The following is a 15,356-nucleotide window of genomic DNA, read 5'->3' on the forward strand; positions in this document are numbered from 1 at the left end:
GCACGTATGTGTGCTTATGTATACCTATGTGTACGTAGATAAACTTGGAGGTGGCTAGATAACATCAAAACACTGTAGACCCCTGGGGTTGCTTGGGTTATTTCAGGTCACTATAGGCCTCGGCTTATTCACGAAGAAACCAAAAACGCTCTGATAAATTAGAGATGCAGATCTTTAGAGAAAAGTCGAGATGGCGAGTGATAGGCATCAGGCTTGCCGCTTCTGTTCTGTTGGTGGTATCCTGCACTGGGCAGGAATCCAGAATTGAGAAGGGGAAAGTGACTTGGGAGCAAGAGAGCTGATGTCTCCGGTCGAGGAGCTCCATAACCAGAGATAATAAAAGCGTAGATTGGTTTACTCACAGAGCACATCTTCGTTTATCTATCAAATGATATGGGTAAATCTCGAACCAAATTTAAGCCAGGATTTTAAAGAATTGGGCAACAACTCATTGTTTCCTTCTTTACTGGGCTTGGGGAAGGTTTCAAAAAGCGAGAAAAGGGTTTAAAATGGGATAATAATTCTTTCTTCAGTGCCTTTCTCCACTTTGCATTGTTGTATTACAGTTTCGTTGCCCTCGCTTTGAAATATTGTAAACAGTGTTGGATGCTTATATGTTGAGAAGATAAAAACTTTTCATGTTATGCACAGTTCTGTCCTTGGCGTTAGGACTGAGAAGTGTATTTTCAGTGGAAAAGGCTGATAGTCACTGTATAGACAACCACCTACATCAGTTCCTTCAGGGAAATTCCTATTTGTTTCAGACTTGACCTCAAGAAAGCAGGGAGTCAGTGTTTGCAGTACAGTAAGAAACTGCTAGATACAATTTGATTACATGGTTTATTCTGACTACCCTGTTATTTTCACATGTATAGTTATTTTTTAAAGTGTTAGTTATTTTTAATCTGAGTCTTGTTTGGTCCATTAAAATGTTACAGTGGCCAGAGCCATACATCAAAAGGCGCGCCTACAATACCTTTGCTGCTTTTATGATTTAAAATTATAATTGCACCATTCGATGGTTGACTCAACATCAGCTCCCGTAGTCATGTCTCACCTTTTTCTCTTCTATTTTAAAAATGAAAGCAGCTGCATTTTACATTATTTTACTTTCCCATTTCCCTTTTTTCTTTTGTTACAGAACTGTAGAAATGATGGAGGCAGAATTCTGCTCATCTATCAAACCCCGTTTTCTAGTCTCATCTCTCAATGTCCAGAATGTTGTAGAAGCTTAAATTTTGGTGCCATGTTTAATTAGCATGGGATACTCTTTCCTGGTGCAGTTTTAATTCTTGGTCCAAATCTTCCAGTTCCTTAAAATGTTAATCGTGAACTTGATGGTACACCCATCTCCTGCTCTAGGAAACAAATTTTGTGTATTCGGAGTCATATTTTGTTTACATCTCAAGGTGAAAGAGTGGCAGATATGCAGTTCAGCATGAAAATTATTTATATGTGTATCATAAGTGGAGGTCTATTTTGCATTGATTTAATGGTAATACTTGAATTGTTTCTTTACCAGTGTTAACCACCTATTTTCTACTTCCATGGAGTTCAAAATTAGTACTGATTTTATACCTAAATTTAAAAGTTTAAATGTATCGTGGCTATCTTTAAATGTACAGGCCACTCGTGGTTTGATGAGAGATGTTGTGGGTAGAATATTCATTTATTTAACCTTTAACCTGAATTGTTAGTGGAACCTAAAATTTCTTTTAATAATAACTTTTATTAATAACGTTTAATAACTTAACAATATTTCACTCAATATATATTAATAATATATTAAAATAATAATATTTAATAATTTTTATTAATAATTTTTAATAATAACTATTTCACATACTGCAAAAAAAAAATCAGTGATTTTAAACTTTAGTCATTATTCCTTTGAAGCCTGCCATGAACCGTTTTGTTTTTACTTGGACTTATAGGTGAGGAAATCCAGAAAGTGACACCTGTAATGCTGTTTAGTGTAACATCTCAAAAGTTTGTAGCAGTGGAATTTCAAGCCTTTGTGTTCATTAAGGCCAACCAAAACAGGCTGATTTGTAAGGTTTTTTCTCTTTGGCAAAAACATAGCAAAATACAGAAAATTAATTTTGTTTCAACCTGTATTCTACAATTTGCAATGAAAAATTGCTAATTCCTTCTTCAATAAGTAAATACTAAGTTTAACTCCCCACCATAATTACAATTTCTGAATTCTTAACTAAAACTTTAATGTTTTAAGGATACTTGCTATTTTATAATGCATTGATAATTTTTGAACTTGTAATAACTGGGTGAAGTTAACCTGGAATGAATTGTAAGCTCAGAATTGCATCTTGCTGATTTTCGAGTTGAGCAGAAACTTTAAGAAATAGGAAAAAAAAATTTTAACACTAAAAGAATTATATTTTGGAAGTGATTCTACCATATTTTAACAATTTAAATTTTTTTTTTTTTTGAACGTTTATTTATTTTTGGGACAGAGAGAGACAGAGCATGAACGGGGGAGGGGCAGAGAGAGAGGGAGACACAGAATCGGAAACAGGCTCCAGGCTCCGAGCCATCAGCCCAGAGCCCGACGCGGGGCTCGAACTCACGGACCGCGAGATCGTGACCTGGCTGAAGTCGGACGCTTAACCGACTGCGCCACCCAGGCGCCCCCATATTTTAACAATTTATAACTTACCAAATGTGGTACTTTAATTCATTTAAGGAAAAGAAACCCCAGCTACTAGTAAGTAATTATTATATAGAGTATCAGAGAATGGATAGCAACTATATGCCTCATTTGGAATCTTGCTGAATTTTAGTAGCCAAGGAGTTACACAGAAAATTCTTTACAGATTTGAGAGGCAAAAAAGAAGAGATCATTTCAGGTTTGCAGATTATCACAAAGATATTCTGGTGATAATTGCTGAGATGAGACATAGGAAGAGAGATAACATTCTTTTTTTTTTTTTTTTTTAACTATTATCTAGACCTTTTTGGTCAAGTTATTGTTTTCACATTTAATGGAAAGAATCTGATGGTAGAAGATGGTGGAGAGGAAATTAGAGTTCGCGTTGGTTCTTTAGGTGAAGAACATAAATTGGAAAATTATGAGCAAAATAAGGGATGTCATCAGTAACTCATGTGTTGTAGTATCTTGTCTATTGTTTTTCTTCAATGGAAATACAGGAATCAAGCTAAGTATTTGCTGAAATTAATTACATTGCTCTGAGTGTTTTTTCTGATAGATCCAAATCTCATGGATTTGTGCAACTACCCAGTAACTTAATTAGGACTTAATTCAGGAATGTTTTTTTTCTGTTTTCTAAATAAATGTACAGCTGATTTATTCTCCCTTCTTCTTTTTTTAAGGAATCTAGGTAAAAATGGCTTATCTAACAGTAGCATTTTATTGGATAAATGTCCGCCTCCAAGACCACCATCGTCACCATACCCTCCCTTGCCAAAGGACAAGTTGAATCCACCTACACCTAGTATTTATGTGAGTCTGAATTGACTGACTAGAAATAAATCAAACCAGTGTTTGCATCTACCTGTCTTTCATAAGATCTTGCTTTAAATTAATATGGATGCCCTTTAGGAAACATTAAAATTATTGGCAGTAGCTTGAATATTTTGGGGGGAGAAAAGATATATTCACAAAGACTTCATAATAGCATGTAAAACATACATTCTGAACTATTCCCACGATTACATTAAAGTAGTGAGAAATACTTCTTCCTGCCCCCCCACCCCCAATTAGGCCAAACCTGCCTAAAAGTGTAATTTAAGCTGGGGTTTAAATCCGTGTTCTACCAGTTGCTTGAACCTTAACATTCGTTCTGCTTTATGCAGCTTTAGTTACCTTCAAAAAAGGCATTTGAGAACATAAAATGTGATAATAGGTATGTCATTTTTAAAAAGTTTGATAGATTATTTAAAACCTGATGTTAAGTTTTACTTTAAGGGCATTCAGACATCTGATGTAGGAAGTTGATAAAAGTTCAGTCAAAGCAACTCTTCTGTTTCTCCCAAGTAGGTCCTCCTCCCCCATTTCCTTCCATCCTCCCACTTTTACCCCAAATGAAAACAGTTTCAAACTGTAAAGTTTGTGTTGGGGGATTTGGCCCTGTCTTTGCCCTCTAGAGGCAGATGTTAAACCCTGTTAGTTTTTCCTCCAACCCATATTTATTGATCCTTCAGAATGTAAGGGAAGCATGGGGATAGACGTGTAATAAACCTTTCAAACTGAAGTCTGAGAGGGGAAAAAAAACCCCACTTCTTTGTGGTTTTCTTTTCTCTTTTTATGATGAAAAAGCCCACATAAAATTTACCATCTTAACCATTTTTAAGTATACAATTCAGTAGCGTTAAGTAATATTCTCATTGTTGCAAAGCACTTCTCCAGAACGTTTTCATTTTGCAAATTTGAAATTCTAAACCCATTAAGTAGCAACTCCCTTTTTCCTGGTCTTCTTAGCCCCTGGTAGCCACCACTATATTTCTATACATTGGACTACTTTAGATACCTCACATAAGTAATATCATACACAGTTTTTCTTTTTGTGACTGCCTTAGTTTCACTGAACGTAATGTCTTCAAGGTTCATCCACTTTGTAGCATGTGAAAGGATTCTCTTCCTTTTAAAGTCAAAAAATATTTTAAAGCACTTTGATTTTGAAGTTGCAATTTTATTTCTTCCCATGTATTTTCTTCAAGATACAATGGACAAAAGAAATGTATGCGGTCACTATCTAATTACAGTTAGGATCAAAAGACAGTGATAAAATGCTGCAAAATATAAAATAGAAATTACAGGGTACATTATTGAAATTGCAGTAAATAAAAACTATGAATTTGGCCTAATATTTACATAAAAGGTCTGTTTTCAAGAGATCTAACCATATGTTTTAATTTTACAGTTGGAAAATAAACGTGATGCTTTCTTTCCTCCATTACACCAATTTTGTACAAATCCAAACAACCCTGTTACAGTAATACGTGGCCTTGCCGGAGCTCTAAAGTTGGGTAAGCTTTAAATAAGAAAAAGGAAACTTTTTAAAATTTCTTTTGCTATCTATAACTTGTAAAGCACTGACAGAAACTTATTTCTGTTGATTTTTTCCGTTTTCACATTTTCGTTTTACTCTTTTCCTGGGTGTGTGTGTTAGTGTATCAGTTCTTTAATCTATCGTATGAAGATACAGTGATGATGCCAGTTCCTGGTGATTTCCTGGTGCTTTTTGAATTTAGCTTTTATTTTGGTCTGATTACATAATTATAATGGTGATGAAGTTATCTAATGAAATAACTTTTAATATGAAATGTAGATAAAATGTGATGCTACAGATCAGTGCTGTAGTCCCCTTGCTAGTTCCTTGCACCTGAAGAAATCAGATAAGTGAAACCTCAGTGCCTGGCCCCCTGAGTCCGCCTCTGCACAAGGCGGCATGATGATTATTAGGTCCCGGGCTTCATTGTGTGCTCGTGTAAACCTGGCACGAAGCTCAGGGCGTGCAGAGGCCCTGGTTGGTTTTCATGGGAACCGGATGGAATGCTGTCACACGTTTTCCTCTTTTCTTAATAAAAGCACTCTCAATCTATTATTCCAAATGTAATTTTCTTTTATTAACTACATTCATTTATTTATGAAGACCTGGGACTTTTCTCTACCAAAACGTTGGTGGAAGCGAACAATGAGCATATGGTGGAAGTGAGGACACAGTTGTTGCAGCCGGCAGATGAAAACTGGGATCCTACTGGAACGAAGAAAATCTGGCATTGTGAAAGTAATCGATCTCATACTACAATTGCTAAGTATGCACAGTACCAGGCCTCCTCCTTCCAGGAATCATTGAGGGTAAGTGTTTCGTCCCTGAAGATTATTTTATTTTGAAGAATAGTTTATTTTCATGTTTGATATTATTTTATTTTGAAAGGGCACATTTCTTTTGTAAGCATCTCATTAGTTTATAGTTCTATAAAATACCTTGTAAGTGCTATCCACTTTGCTCTTAGGAAAGTCTAAGCAAGCCTGTGGGTTGATAAAATAAATGTTACTGTCTAGTGAGAGGTCTCCCTCATCCCTGGGATGTTTCTTTTGAGGGCAAGGTTTTTTAATCTTGGCATTATTAACATTTTGGGTTGGATAATACATTGTTGTGGGGGGCTGTCCTGCGTATTGTAGGATGCTTGGGAGCATCCCTGACCTCTCCCCACTAGATGCCTGTAGCATGCCCCTTACCTTCTACCCCAGTTATGACAGTCAAAAATGTCTCCCGACATGCCGGATGTCCCTCGGAGGATAAAATTCCCCCTCATTGAGAACCGCCGATATCAGAGGCTAAAGGGAGTCTCAAGATTGCTTTGTGCTTGCAAAGTTCCTAGTCTTGTGCCTCCCCATTTTTCTCCTCTACCAGGTTAGTATTATCTGATGGATAACTCCTCCAGGAAGCATTAGTGTTATTCTCACCAGTCTTAGTCTGAGAGAGAAACCGGAGGGAGAGGATAAATTATTTCAAAATATATAGAAAATTAAAAAAAAAAATTTTTTTTTAATGTTTATTTTTGAGAGAGAGTGTGAGTGAGCAAGGGGCGGAGAGAGCGAGGGAGACACAGAATCTGAAACAGGCTCCAGGCTCTGAGCTGCCAATACAGAGCCCGATGGGGGCTCGGACTTGGGAGCGGAGAGATCATGACCTACGCTGAAGGTGGACGCTTAACCGACTGAGCCACCCAGGCTCAGAAAATTAAAAAACAAAACGGAAAAATAATCAGAGGATTATTATTCAAAGACTCAGGCCTTTCAGCAGTGAACCATTACTAAAACCCTTTAGCGCTACAATGAGGACTTTGTGAATTGTCCCACAAAGTGAAGATAAGATCTCCACAAAAAATGAGTTTATTAAGTGTATTACTTAGACACTTGTCTGTACTAAGTTGTTTTGTACATATCTTACAGCTGAAACCTAATACGTGCCTGGAAGTCTTTAATTTGTAATTCATTACATTTGCTTATCTGTTTAAAATCCTGTCCCGAGTTTCACATTTTCAGTGAAGGCAACATTTGTACCTGTGAATTGTGTATTTGTTTTTCTTTCTCACTGCCATTCTCTGTGTCCTAACAGAGAAATTAATTGTCCATATAAATCTCTAGTTCAGACTTCTGAGATACTTCAGCTATGTGGTAGTATTATGTTCAGAATAGGATAAATAATACGATTCAGAGATCACCAAAGGAAAATTTGGAGGAGTTGAAAAGCAAAGATAATAAGAGGCAGAGTATTTATATGGGGTGGGATCTATAACCAAAGAAAAGATGCCTTTTTGTGTGCTTTTGAGGCATGGACCATTACCTGTGAAAAATCTGACAAATGTTTAGGAACCATACATTCATTTAAAGGGAGGGAGGCCAAAATGTACCAAGTATTGTCTTTTTTTTTTTTTTTTAATGTTTATTTTTGAGAGAGAGAGACAGAGAGACAGAGTGTGAGCAGGGGAGGGGCAGAGAGAGGGGGAGACACAGAATCCGAAGCAGGCTCCAGGCTCTGAGCTGTCAGCACAGATCCAGATGTGGGACTCAAACCCACAAGCCGTGAGATCATAACCTGAGCCAAAGTTGGACACTTAACCTACTGAACCAGCCAGGCGTCCCCCCCCTCCCCTCGCCAACTTAAATCATAGGGCAGTGTTAAGAGATACCATATCTATGACCCCAAATTGTAAAGAATTGTAATATTTGCATTGAAAAGCACCTGTATTTACGTAGTACTTATTTTCCTTACTAAAGTTGTAAGTGTGTTATCATTCATCTATAATTCATTTGCAGAAGGAAAGATTTAACCCAGGGAGAACTTCTTCCATTTGTCCGTTATCAAATCAAGAGCGTCTTACCCTTCACCCTTATACACACATAGCTACACACATGCACGCACACCTCTGCTAGTTTAGGAAATTTATCATCAAGATGGATACTTCTTAGGCTTCTCTAAAAAAAATTCTCTCCTCTCAAAAATGGGGCAAGAATGAGAATCTGTAGTTTTTTCCCGTATAGAAGAATATTATTAAGAAAGAACTCTTAACATAACTTTGTGGCTGAGGAGGTTGGATACCATGCTGGTGAGTGTTGACTTTTCCTGGGTTTTATTTAATGTGTGGTCTTTGAAGAAATTTTCATGTGAAAGAGGCCTATAGAAATTTAGCTTCCAAACCATCATCTAGATGTGAACTTTTCAGTTGTATGATGGGAAAGGATAGCTGGTTGTAGAATACTAAGCTAGAATGTGTTGTGCTTTATCTATAGGAAGAAAATGAGAAAAGAAGTCACCATAAAGACCACTCAGACAGTGAATCTACATCTTCAGATAAGTAAGTCATTTGTACTGTCCACTTAGTATTTCTGTTTAAAAGGCATGCCTCTAATACTGTCTCTCTCTTTTTTTTAAGTTCTGGTAGGAGGAGGAAAGGACCCTTTAAAACCATAAAGTTTGGGACCAACATTGACCTGTCTGATGACAAAAAGTAAGTACTAGTATTTTTGTGAACTGATGCAAAGAGGTATCCTCTGCAAGACACAGAATTGCCTACAGTTTTCTCTTCCGTTCCTTGTCATCTTTCTAAGTTGATACACAAGTTTTAGATAAACTCTTTTTGCTAGGTTTGGCAGTTAAGTTATTTTCTTCAATTTAAAACTCTTGTACAGATTTTCATCAGGACCCTGATTCTATGCTAATTACACAGTCATAAAGTTGTATTTTATGATTAATAGTATATAATCATTTTATAGAATAGAATTATACAACAATTACAAAAATAAGTCAGTTTTTTTTTTCTTGCATTTACTCGGTAATTTTTATGCTGCTTTTCATCAGTATGGTTTCTTTGGAAAAATTGGAAAATTAAGCATTTGAGTGTTTCCTGTGCAAAAGGACAGTATTTCTAGATTTCATTGTTTTTCTGATTGCGACACAAAGTTTTTGAAGAAATGGCTAACGTCCACAAATACTTGTAGCAGAGTTTCACTCTTGATCTGTTATTTTATTGCAGGTGGAAGTTGCAGCTACATGAGCTGACTAAACTTCCTGCCTTTGTGCGTGTCGTATCAGCAGGAAATCTTCTAAGCCACGTTGGTCATACCATACTGGGCATGAACACAGTTCAACTATACATGAAAGTTCCAGGAAGCAGAACACCAGGTAACATTTATGAACTAACGTATCTCCCACATTGGAGAAACAGAATTAGCCAAAATACGAAACATGCAAAAGAGAACGAGATTCTTTTCATTTACAGTGAATGAAACTGGAAGGATTACCCCTGTTGTTAAGGTTTGACTTTTATTAGATTTTTTCCCCTTTGTTTTATCATTTTTTATTACAGTCATCCCAAAAACAATAGCAGTTTCATCTGGAAAGGGGTCTTTGGAGCACTCCTAGGCAAGTCCCTGTGGCTTAGAGACTGTTAATGATCCTGTCTACTGCAGAGTGATGATGGGATACCGTTTTTTCTAAACTTTTTTTTTTTTTTTGCCATGATCACACTAAGAAATACATTTTATATTATGACTGTGCACATACGTGTATACAAGAACAGCTTCATAAAATAATACATATCCTAGTCTGTTCCATTCTGTTTCATTTAAATAAAGTATAAGTTGTAATTCTCTAATTGGGTTGCAGCACACAGCTCACACAAAACATTTGATGTGAAGACATTACTAGACTCCCTCTGGTGTCCGGTCTGGACTTTCCATTAACTAGGCTTGTCACTTTTGGCAAGTCACATTTCCTTCTGTGGGTCTTTTCCCTCATTTGTTAAATGCATTACATTGGCTTTAAACTTAAAATTCTGTCCGACAGTAATAATACCATCTTCTTTGTGCTCCCTTGGATTGACATAAGATTTCAGATTGATGTTTAAAATATGTAACAATTCCGGCAGATACTGGCGATAACAAGTTCACCTATATACCAATGCCTATGGGCTGCGTATCACCATCAGGTGTTTCTTTTTGGTACTCAAAGCAGCCATGGTTTGAAAACCAGATTGCTTTCTCCTTTGTCATCTGCTTATTCAATTGTAGCTAAAAAAATTGTTTCAAAATAGGCCTATGCTTGCTTCTTAGTAGTGGTTCTGAGTTCCGACTGCTCATTAGAATCTCCTGGTGTAAGGTAAGCTTTTATAAAAAAATTTTTTTTTGTTTAATGTTTATTTATTTTGAGAGAGAGCTAGAGAGCGTGAGCAGACGAGGGACAGAGAGAGACACAGAATCCAAAGCAGGCTCCAGGCTCTGAGCTGTCAGCACAGAGCCCAGTGCGGAGCTTGAACTCAGGAACCGTGAGATCATGACCTGAGCCGAAGTTGGACGCTTAACCAACTGAACCACCCAGGCCCCCTTCCCAGTGTAAAAATAATTGATTAACCTCTGAAGTTTGGGATCCAAGCATCAGTATTAAAAAAAAAAAAAAAAAGTTTCCCATAGGATTCTACTGTACAGCCAGGATTAGAACTACTAGGTTGTAATAGTTGTTTTCCTCAGGTCATTGGAAGCCCAGTTCCGTGATATTTTATTCATAGTTGGGTAAAGTTGGAACAGCTGTGGAATAAATGGCAAAGACCTATATGCTCCCCATTTTGTCATTTAGACACTGATGTAAATACTGGGCAAGTTATTTGAACTCTCTAGAGTTTGTTTTTCTTATGTATGTAGTTATTGGATTGGGTTAAGATTCATTTCAGTGGAAATTTTCCAAATTATTTTATACAAATAACCTCAACTCAAAAAGAACGCAGTTTTTCATTACAAATCAAGGGGGAAAGCAAACTTGATCACTTCTTTGTCACTTGTGTCTGAACTGTTTTGAGTTTTTTGTTGGTTTCTGTATTATAAGGCATTAGTTTTTCAGAAGTGTGACAATATAGTGCAAATCATATGTCATTTAAAATTTTATAGTCATACCAATGTAAAACAAAATAGATGAAAATAATTTTAACCTCGTATATCCAGATATCATTTCAACATGTAGTCAGTGTAGAAGTTCCTGGGATTTTTCATGTTTTTTTTCATATTAAGTCTTTGAAATCCAGTGTGTAGTTTACAGTTTTTGCACATCTCAGTTTATATTAACCACATTTAGGCGGTTACTGTATTAGCTCAGTCTTAGAAGAAATGTATGGTTTCATTAGCTCAGTTCAATTTTTAAAAAATTATTCTAGGGGCACCTGAGTGATTTGTCTGGTAAGCATCTGACTTGGGTTCAGGTCATGATCTCATGGTTCATGAGTTCGAGCCCCATATTGGGCTCGGGCTCTGCTGTCAGTACAGAGCCTGCTTCAGATCCTCTGTCCCCCTCTTTCTCTGCCCCTCCCTGGCTCGCTAGCTCACTCGCTTGCTCTCTCTCTTTTTCTCAAAAATGAATAAACGTTAAAAAAATAAAATAAAAAATTATTCTGATACTTTATGGGGCAGACACTTTGTTCCTGGAGTTACATAGATAAATATAAGTGTTCCCTGCTTCGGTGGACTTTATGATCAGTCACGTATGTTCTAAACTATAGAGATGCTCTCAGGCTTGCCCCCAAAAGATTTTGAGTCTGACGGTGGGATCTCAGCATCTCTAATTATAATTAGTGCTAAATTTTATTTTGGAGTCCATACCATGGACAATTCCAGCCACCTGCCCATGGCGAGAGATCGTTTATAGGTATTAAGACTACCATCTCCACATTGTGCTATATAATATATATGTGAAAGAGTGTGGTGAGAGCACCTACAGTTTTCTTCATTGAGGTGAAAATCACACGGCCAAACTAATCCTTTTAAAGTATGCAGTTCAGTTGCAGCTGGCGTATTGTATATTTACTGTGCTGTGTAGCCATCACCTCTGTGTAGTTCCAAGACAGTGTCATCTGCCCAAAAGGAAACCTCGTACCCATTAAGCATTCACTTCCCATTCCCTGCTTCCCTCCGCCCCTGGCAACCTCTAGTCTACTTTCTGTCCCTATGGAATTACCTGTTCTGGATGTTTTAACGGAGTCAAATAGTATGTTCCCTTTTGTGGCTGGCTTCTTTCACTTCGCGTGGTTTTGAGGTTCATCTGCATCATATTAATGGACCAGTCCTTCTTATGTCCGAATATTCCATTTTATGGTTATAGGACGTTCCGCTTATCTGTTCATCGGTTGAGGGACATCTGGGTTGGTTCCACTTTATAGCTGTTGTGAATAGTGTTTCTATGAACATTCATGTACAAGCGTTTGTCAGAGTCCCTGTTTCTTCCTGTTCTTTTGGTTATATACCTAGGATTTAAATTGCTGGGTCATACGGTGATTCTACGTTTACTTTTTGAAGAGTTACCAAACTGCTTTCCACAGTAACTGCACCATTTTACATTCATGCCAACAATGTGTGAGAGTTCCAATTTTTCCATTTCCTAACCAACACTGATTATTCTCCATTTTTTTTCTTATTATGCCCGACCCAATGGATGTGAAGTGGTTTTTCACTGTGGTTTTGATTTTTATGTGCTTGCTGTCCATTTGTATTATCTGCTTTGAAAAAATGTCCACTCAAGTCTTTTGCCCGTTTTTTAATTCAGTCATTTATCCTTGTGTTAAGTATAGTAGGAGCTTATATTCTGAATATTAATCCCTTATCAGGTATATGATTTGCATATATTTCCTCCCATCCTGTGAGTTGTTGGTTCGTTCTCTTGATAGTGTTCTTTGATGCACAGAAGGTTTTAATTTTGATGACGTTCAGCTTATCCATTTTTTGTTTGGTTCCTTGTGCTTTTGGTGTTCTATGTAAAAAACCACGGCTGAACCCAAGGTCGTAAAGTTTTAACCCCTGTTTTTTTTCTTAGATTTTTATAATTCCAGCTCTTATATTTAGATGTTTGATCCATATGAAGTTAATTTGTGTATATGGTATGAACTCTAAGGGTCCAAATTACACAGCTATCCCGTTGTTCCAGCACATTTGTTGGAAAGACTATTCTTTCCTCTGTAGAATGGTCTTATTAAGACCCTTGTTGAGAATCAGTTGACCACATATGTATGCATTTCTTTCTGGAATCTTGATGCTCTTCCGTTGATTTCTATCTCTGTCTTTATGCCAATATCACACTGATTTGATTATTGTAGCTTTGAGGTATGTTTCAAAATCGGAAAGTGTGCATCTTCCAACTTAGGCGGTTAGCTTTACTGTAGATCTTTATCTCTTCATCATAGGGCTGTGAATTACTGTGTAGTGTTGTTTCAACTCAGCCTGAAAATTCAGCCTCTTCTGAATTTTCTTCATAAATTTTCTTCTATGGTAGATTGGCTAGTGACAAACTCCTTCTATGTCTTGGTTTCTCCTTCATTTTTGAGGAATAGTTTTGTCAGATACGAAATTCCTGGTTCATGTTTTTTCTTTCTTTCAGCAGTTTAAATGTGTTACCTCATTGCTTTCTGGCCTCCATGGTTTCTGATACGAAATCAGCTGTTAATTTTATTGATAATCCCATGTATATGACAAACCACTTCTTTTTTCCTGCTTTCAAAATTCTCTTTGGGTTTCTGTAGTTTGACTGTAATGTGTCTTTGTGTGGATCTCTTTTGAGTTTTTTCTACTTCGGGGTTTCTTTAGCATCTTTGATGTATAGTTGCATGTCTTCTGTCAAATTTGGGACGTTTTTGACCATTTTTTATATATTCTTACTGTCCTTTTCTTCTGGGACTCCCACAGTGCATACGTTAGTGTATTTGATGGTCTCTTAGGCTCCGTTAATTTTTCTTCATTCTATTTTCTTTCTTCTCAAAATGGTTGGCTTCATTTGATCTTTCCACAAGTTTGCTGATTCTTTATTTAACCTGCTCAGATGTGCTGTTTGAAACCCACTAGTGAATTTTTAATTTTGGTTGTACTTTGTAGCTTCAAAATTTTATCGTAATTTCTGTCTCCTTATTAACAACCTCAATTTGTTAAGTAAGACATTATTCTCCTTGTTCTTGTTCATGGTTTCTTAGAGCTCTTTAAGTGTATTTAAGACAGTTGATTTAAAGTGTTTGGCTAGTAAATCCAATGTCCATGCTTTTTCAGGAATAAATTTGTTAATTTCTTCTTCTTTTTTCCCCCCTGTGACTGGGCCATACTTTGCTTGTTTATTTGCAAACCTTATAATTTTTGTTGAAAACTGACTTTGAGAATTTACCCCCCCCCCCAAAAAGACTCTGTTCTCTGTTGGATGTGGTCCCCGAAGTCTCTCTCCCTTTGGCATAGCACTGTGCTGATATTTTGACATATTGAATATTATCGTGCGGCAATTACATCCAGGGTTTCTTGCTTGTTGTGAGCTACAGTTTGTTCAGTGACTTTTCCACAGTATTTTCACAAAGACTATATTCCTTGGTGTGCTTGGATACTGAAGTCTCTTTTCCATTATCTCAGCGGTTAACCAGTGACCTGAGAGAGATTTCCTTCAATGCTTTATGCACAAAAGGAAAGAAGAATGGAAAACCTGGACAGGAAGGAAAGAAAAAAATAATTCTCCAGGTCTTTGCAGATCGCCTCTGTGTTCAATCATTCCTTCTACACTTAGCCATGCTGCTTACAATTGTACTTGTAGCCTTTACCTCCTCGCTTGCACTGAGCCTAAAGATTAGCAAGAAGTTAAAATTTATTGTCTTAGGTGTTTGTTTGTTTTCCTGAACATGCTCCCTGCTCTGGGTATGCATGTCGCTTTCTAAATTCTCCAGTATTCACAGGAACTTCAAAGTCCTTATTCCCCCCCCCCCCAAATCTCACTCTCCAGCCTTTCTTTTAGGCCTTTGGTATGTCTGTTGTTTGCCCCAGCTGTTGGTTTCTTTGGGGTGTTTTTTGTTTTTTTGTTTTTTTTGCCCCTGGTAGCATCAGCTTGTTCATTGGCCTTTCAGTGTTTTGGGGAGAACCTTCACTGAACCACTTGCCCTGATAGAGTGAAGCTCCTTGTGTCAGTCTTTTTGGGAAACTCCAGTCAGGTCAAAACAGAAAAACTAATTCTTTGGGAGCAGGATCCACTCTGCTCCCTCCAGAACCAGGAACACTCACACAGTTAACACAAGACCACCATTTTTAAGTCCACTGACACACTAGTGATGTGGGTGGGAATAAGGTAAGTTAAAGTGACATCTCCTACTGGGTTTTAAGTTCTCTTTCTTCTGGTCATCCATCCATTCACTTGGTTGCTGTAAACCTTGGAGTATCACCCAGAGTTCTGGTAAGTTTGCTTCTGGCAGTTTTTACTAGGTTGTTTTGTTTTGTTTTGTTTTACGTGTTTCTGGAAAGTTCCCCAGAGTTACCTGCTCCATTATTTTTGTTGATGATACTCCCACAGCTATATTTGAAAACCAGATTT

General features: G+C 37.1%; 1 protein-coding gene across 11 annotated transcripts in view; it reads left to right on the top strand.

Moving 5' to 3' along the window:
* The window catches only part of KDM6A (lysine demethylase 6A), a 210,330-nt gene that overhangs the window by 171,252 nt on the left and 23,722 nt on the right, over positions 1 to 15,356 (top strand). For all 11 annotated transcript variants that reach the window (XR_003966785.1, XM_030306234.1, XM_030306230.1 and 8 more), the window contains 6 exons: positions 3,352 to 3,481; positions 4,902 to 5,007; positions 5,634 to 5,839; positions 8,282 to 8,346; positions 8,425 to 8,499; positions 9,025 to 9,173. Coding sequence is in view for 10 of the 11 variants with exons in the window: in XM_030306234.1 (XP_030162094.1) it covers positions 3,352 to 3,481; positions 4,902 to 5,007; positions 5,634 to 5,839; positions 8,282 to 8,346; positions 8,425 to 8,499; positions 9,025 to 9,173 (731 nt within the window). In the remaining variant the exon portion in view is untranslated. The remainder of the gene's footprint in view (positions 1 to 3,351; positions 3,482 to 4,901; positions 5,008 to 5,633; positions 5,840 to 8,281; positions 8,347 to 8,424; positions 8,500 to 9,024; positions 9,174 to 15,356) is intronic.

The sequence above is a fragment of the Lynx canadensis genome, chromosome X (assembly GCF_007474595.2).
Source record: "Lynx canadensis isolate LIC74 chromosome X, mLynCan4.pri.v2, whole genome shotgun sequence".
Classification (NCBI taxonomy): Eukaryota; Metazoa; Chordata; class Mammalia; order Carnivora; family Felidae; genus Lynx; species Lynx canadensis.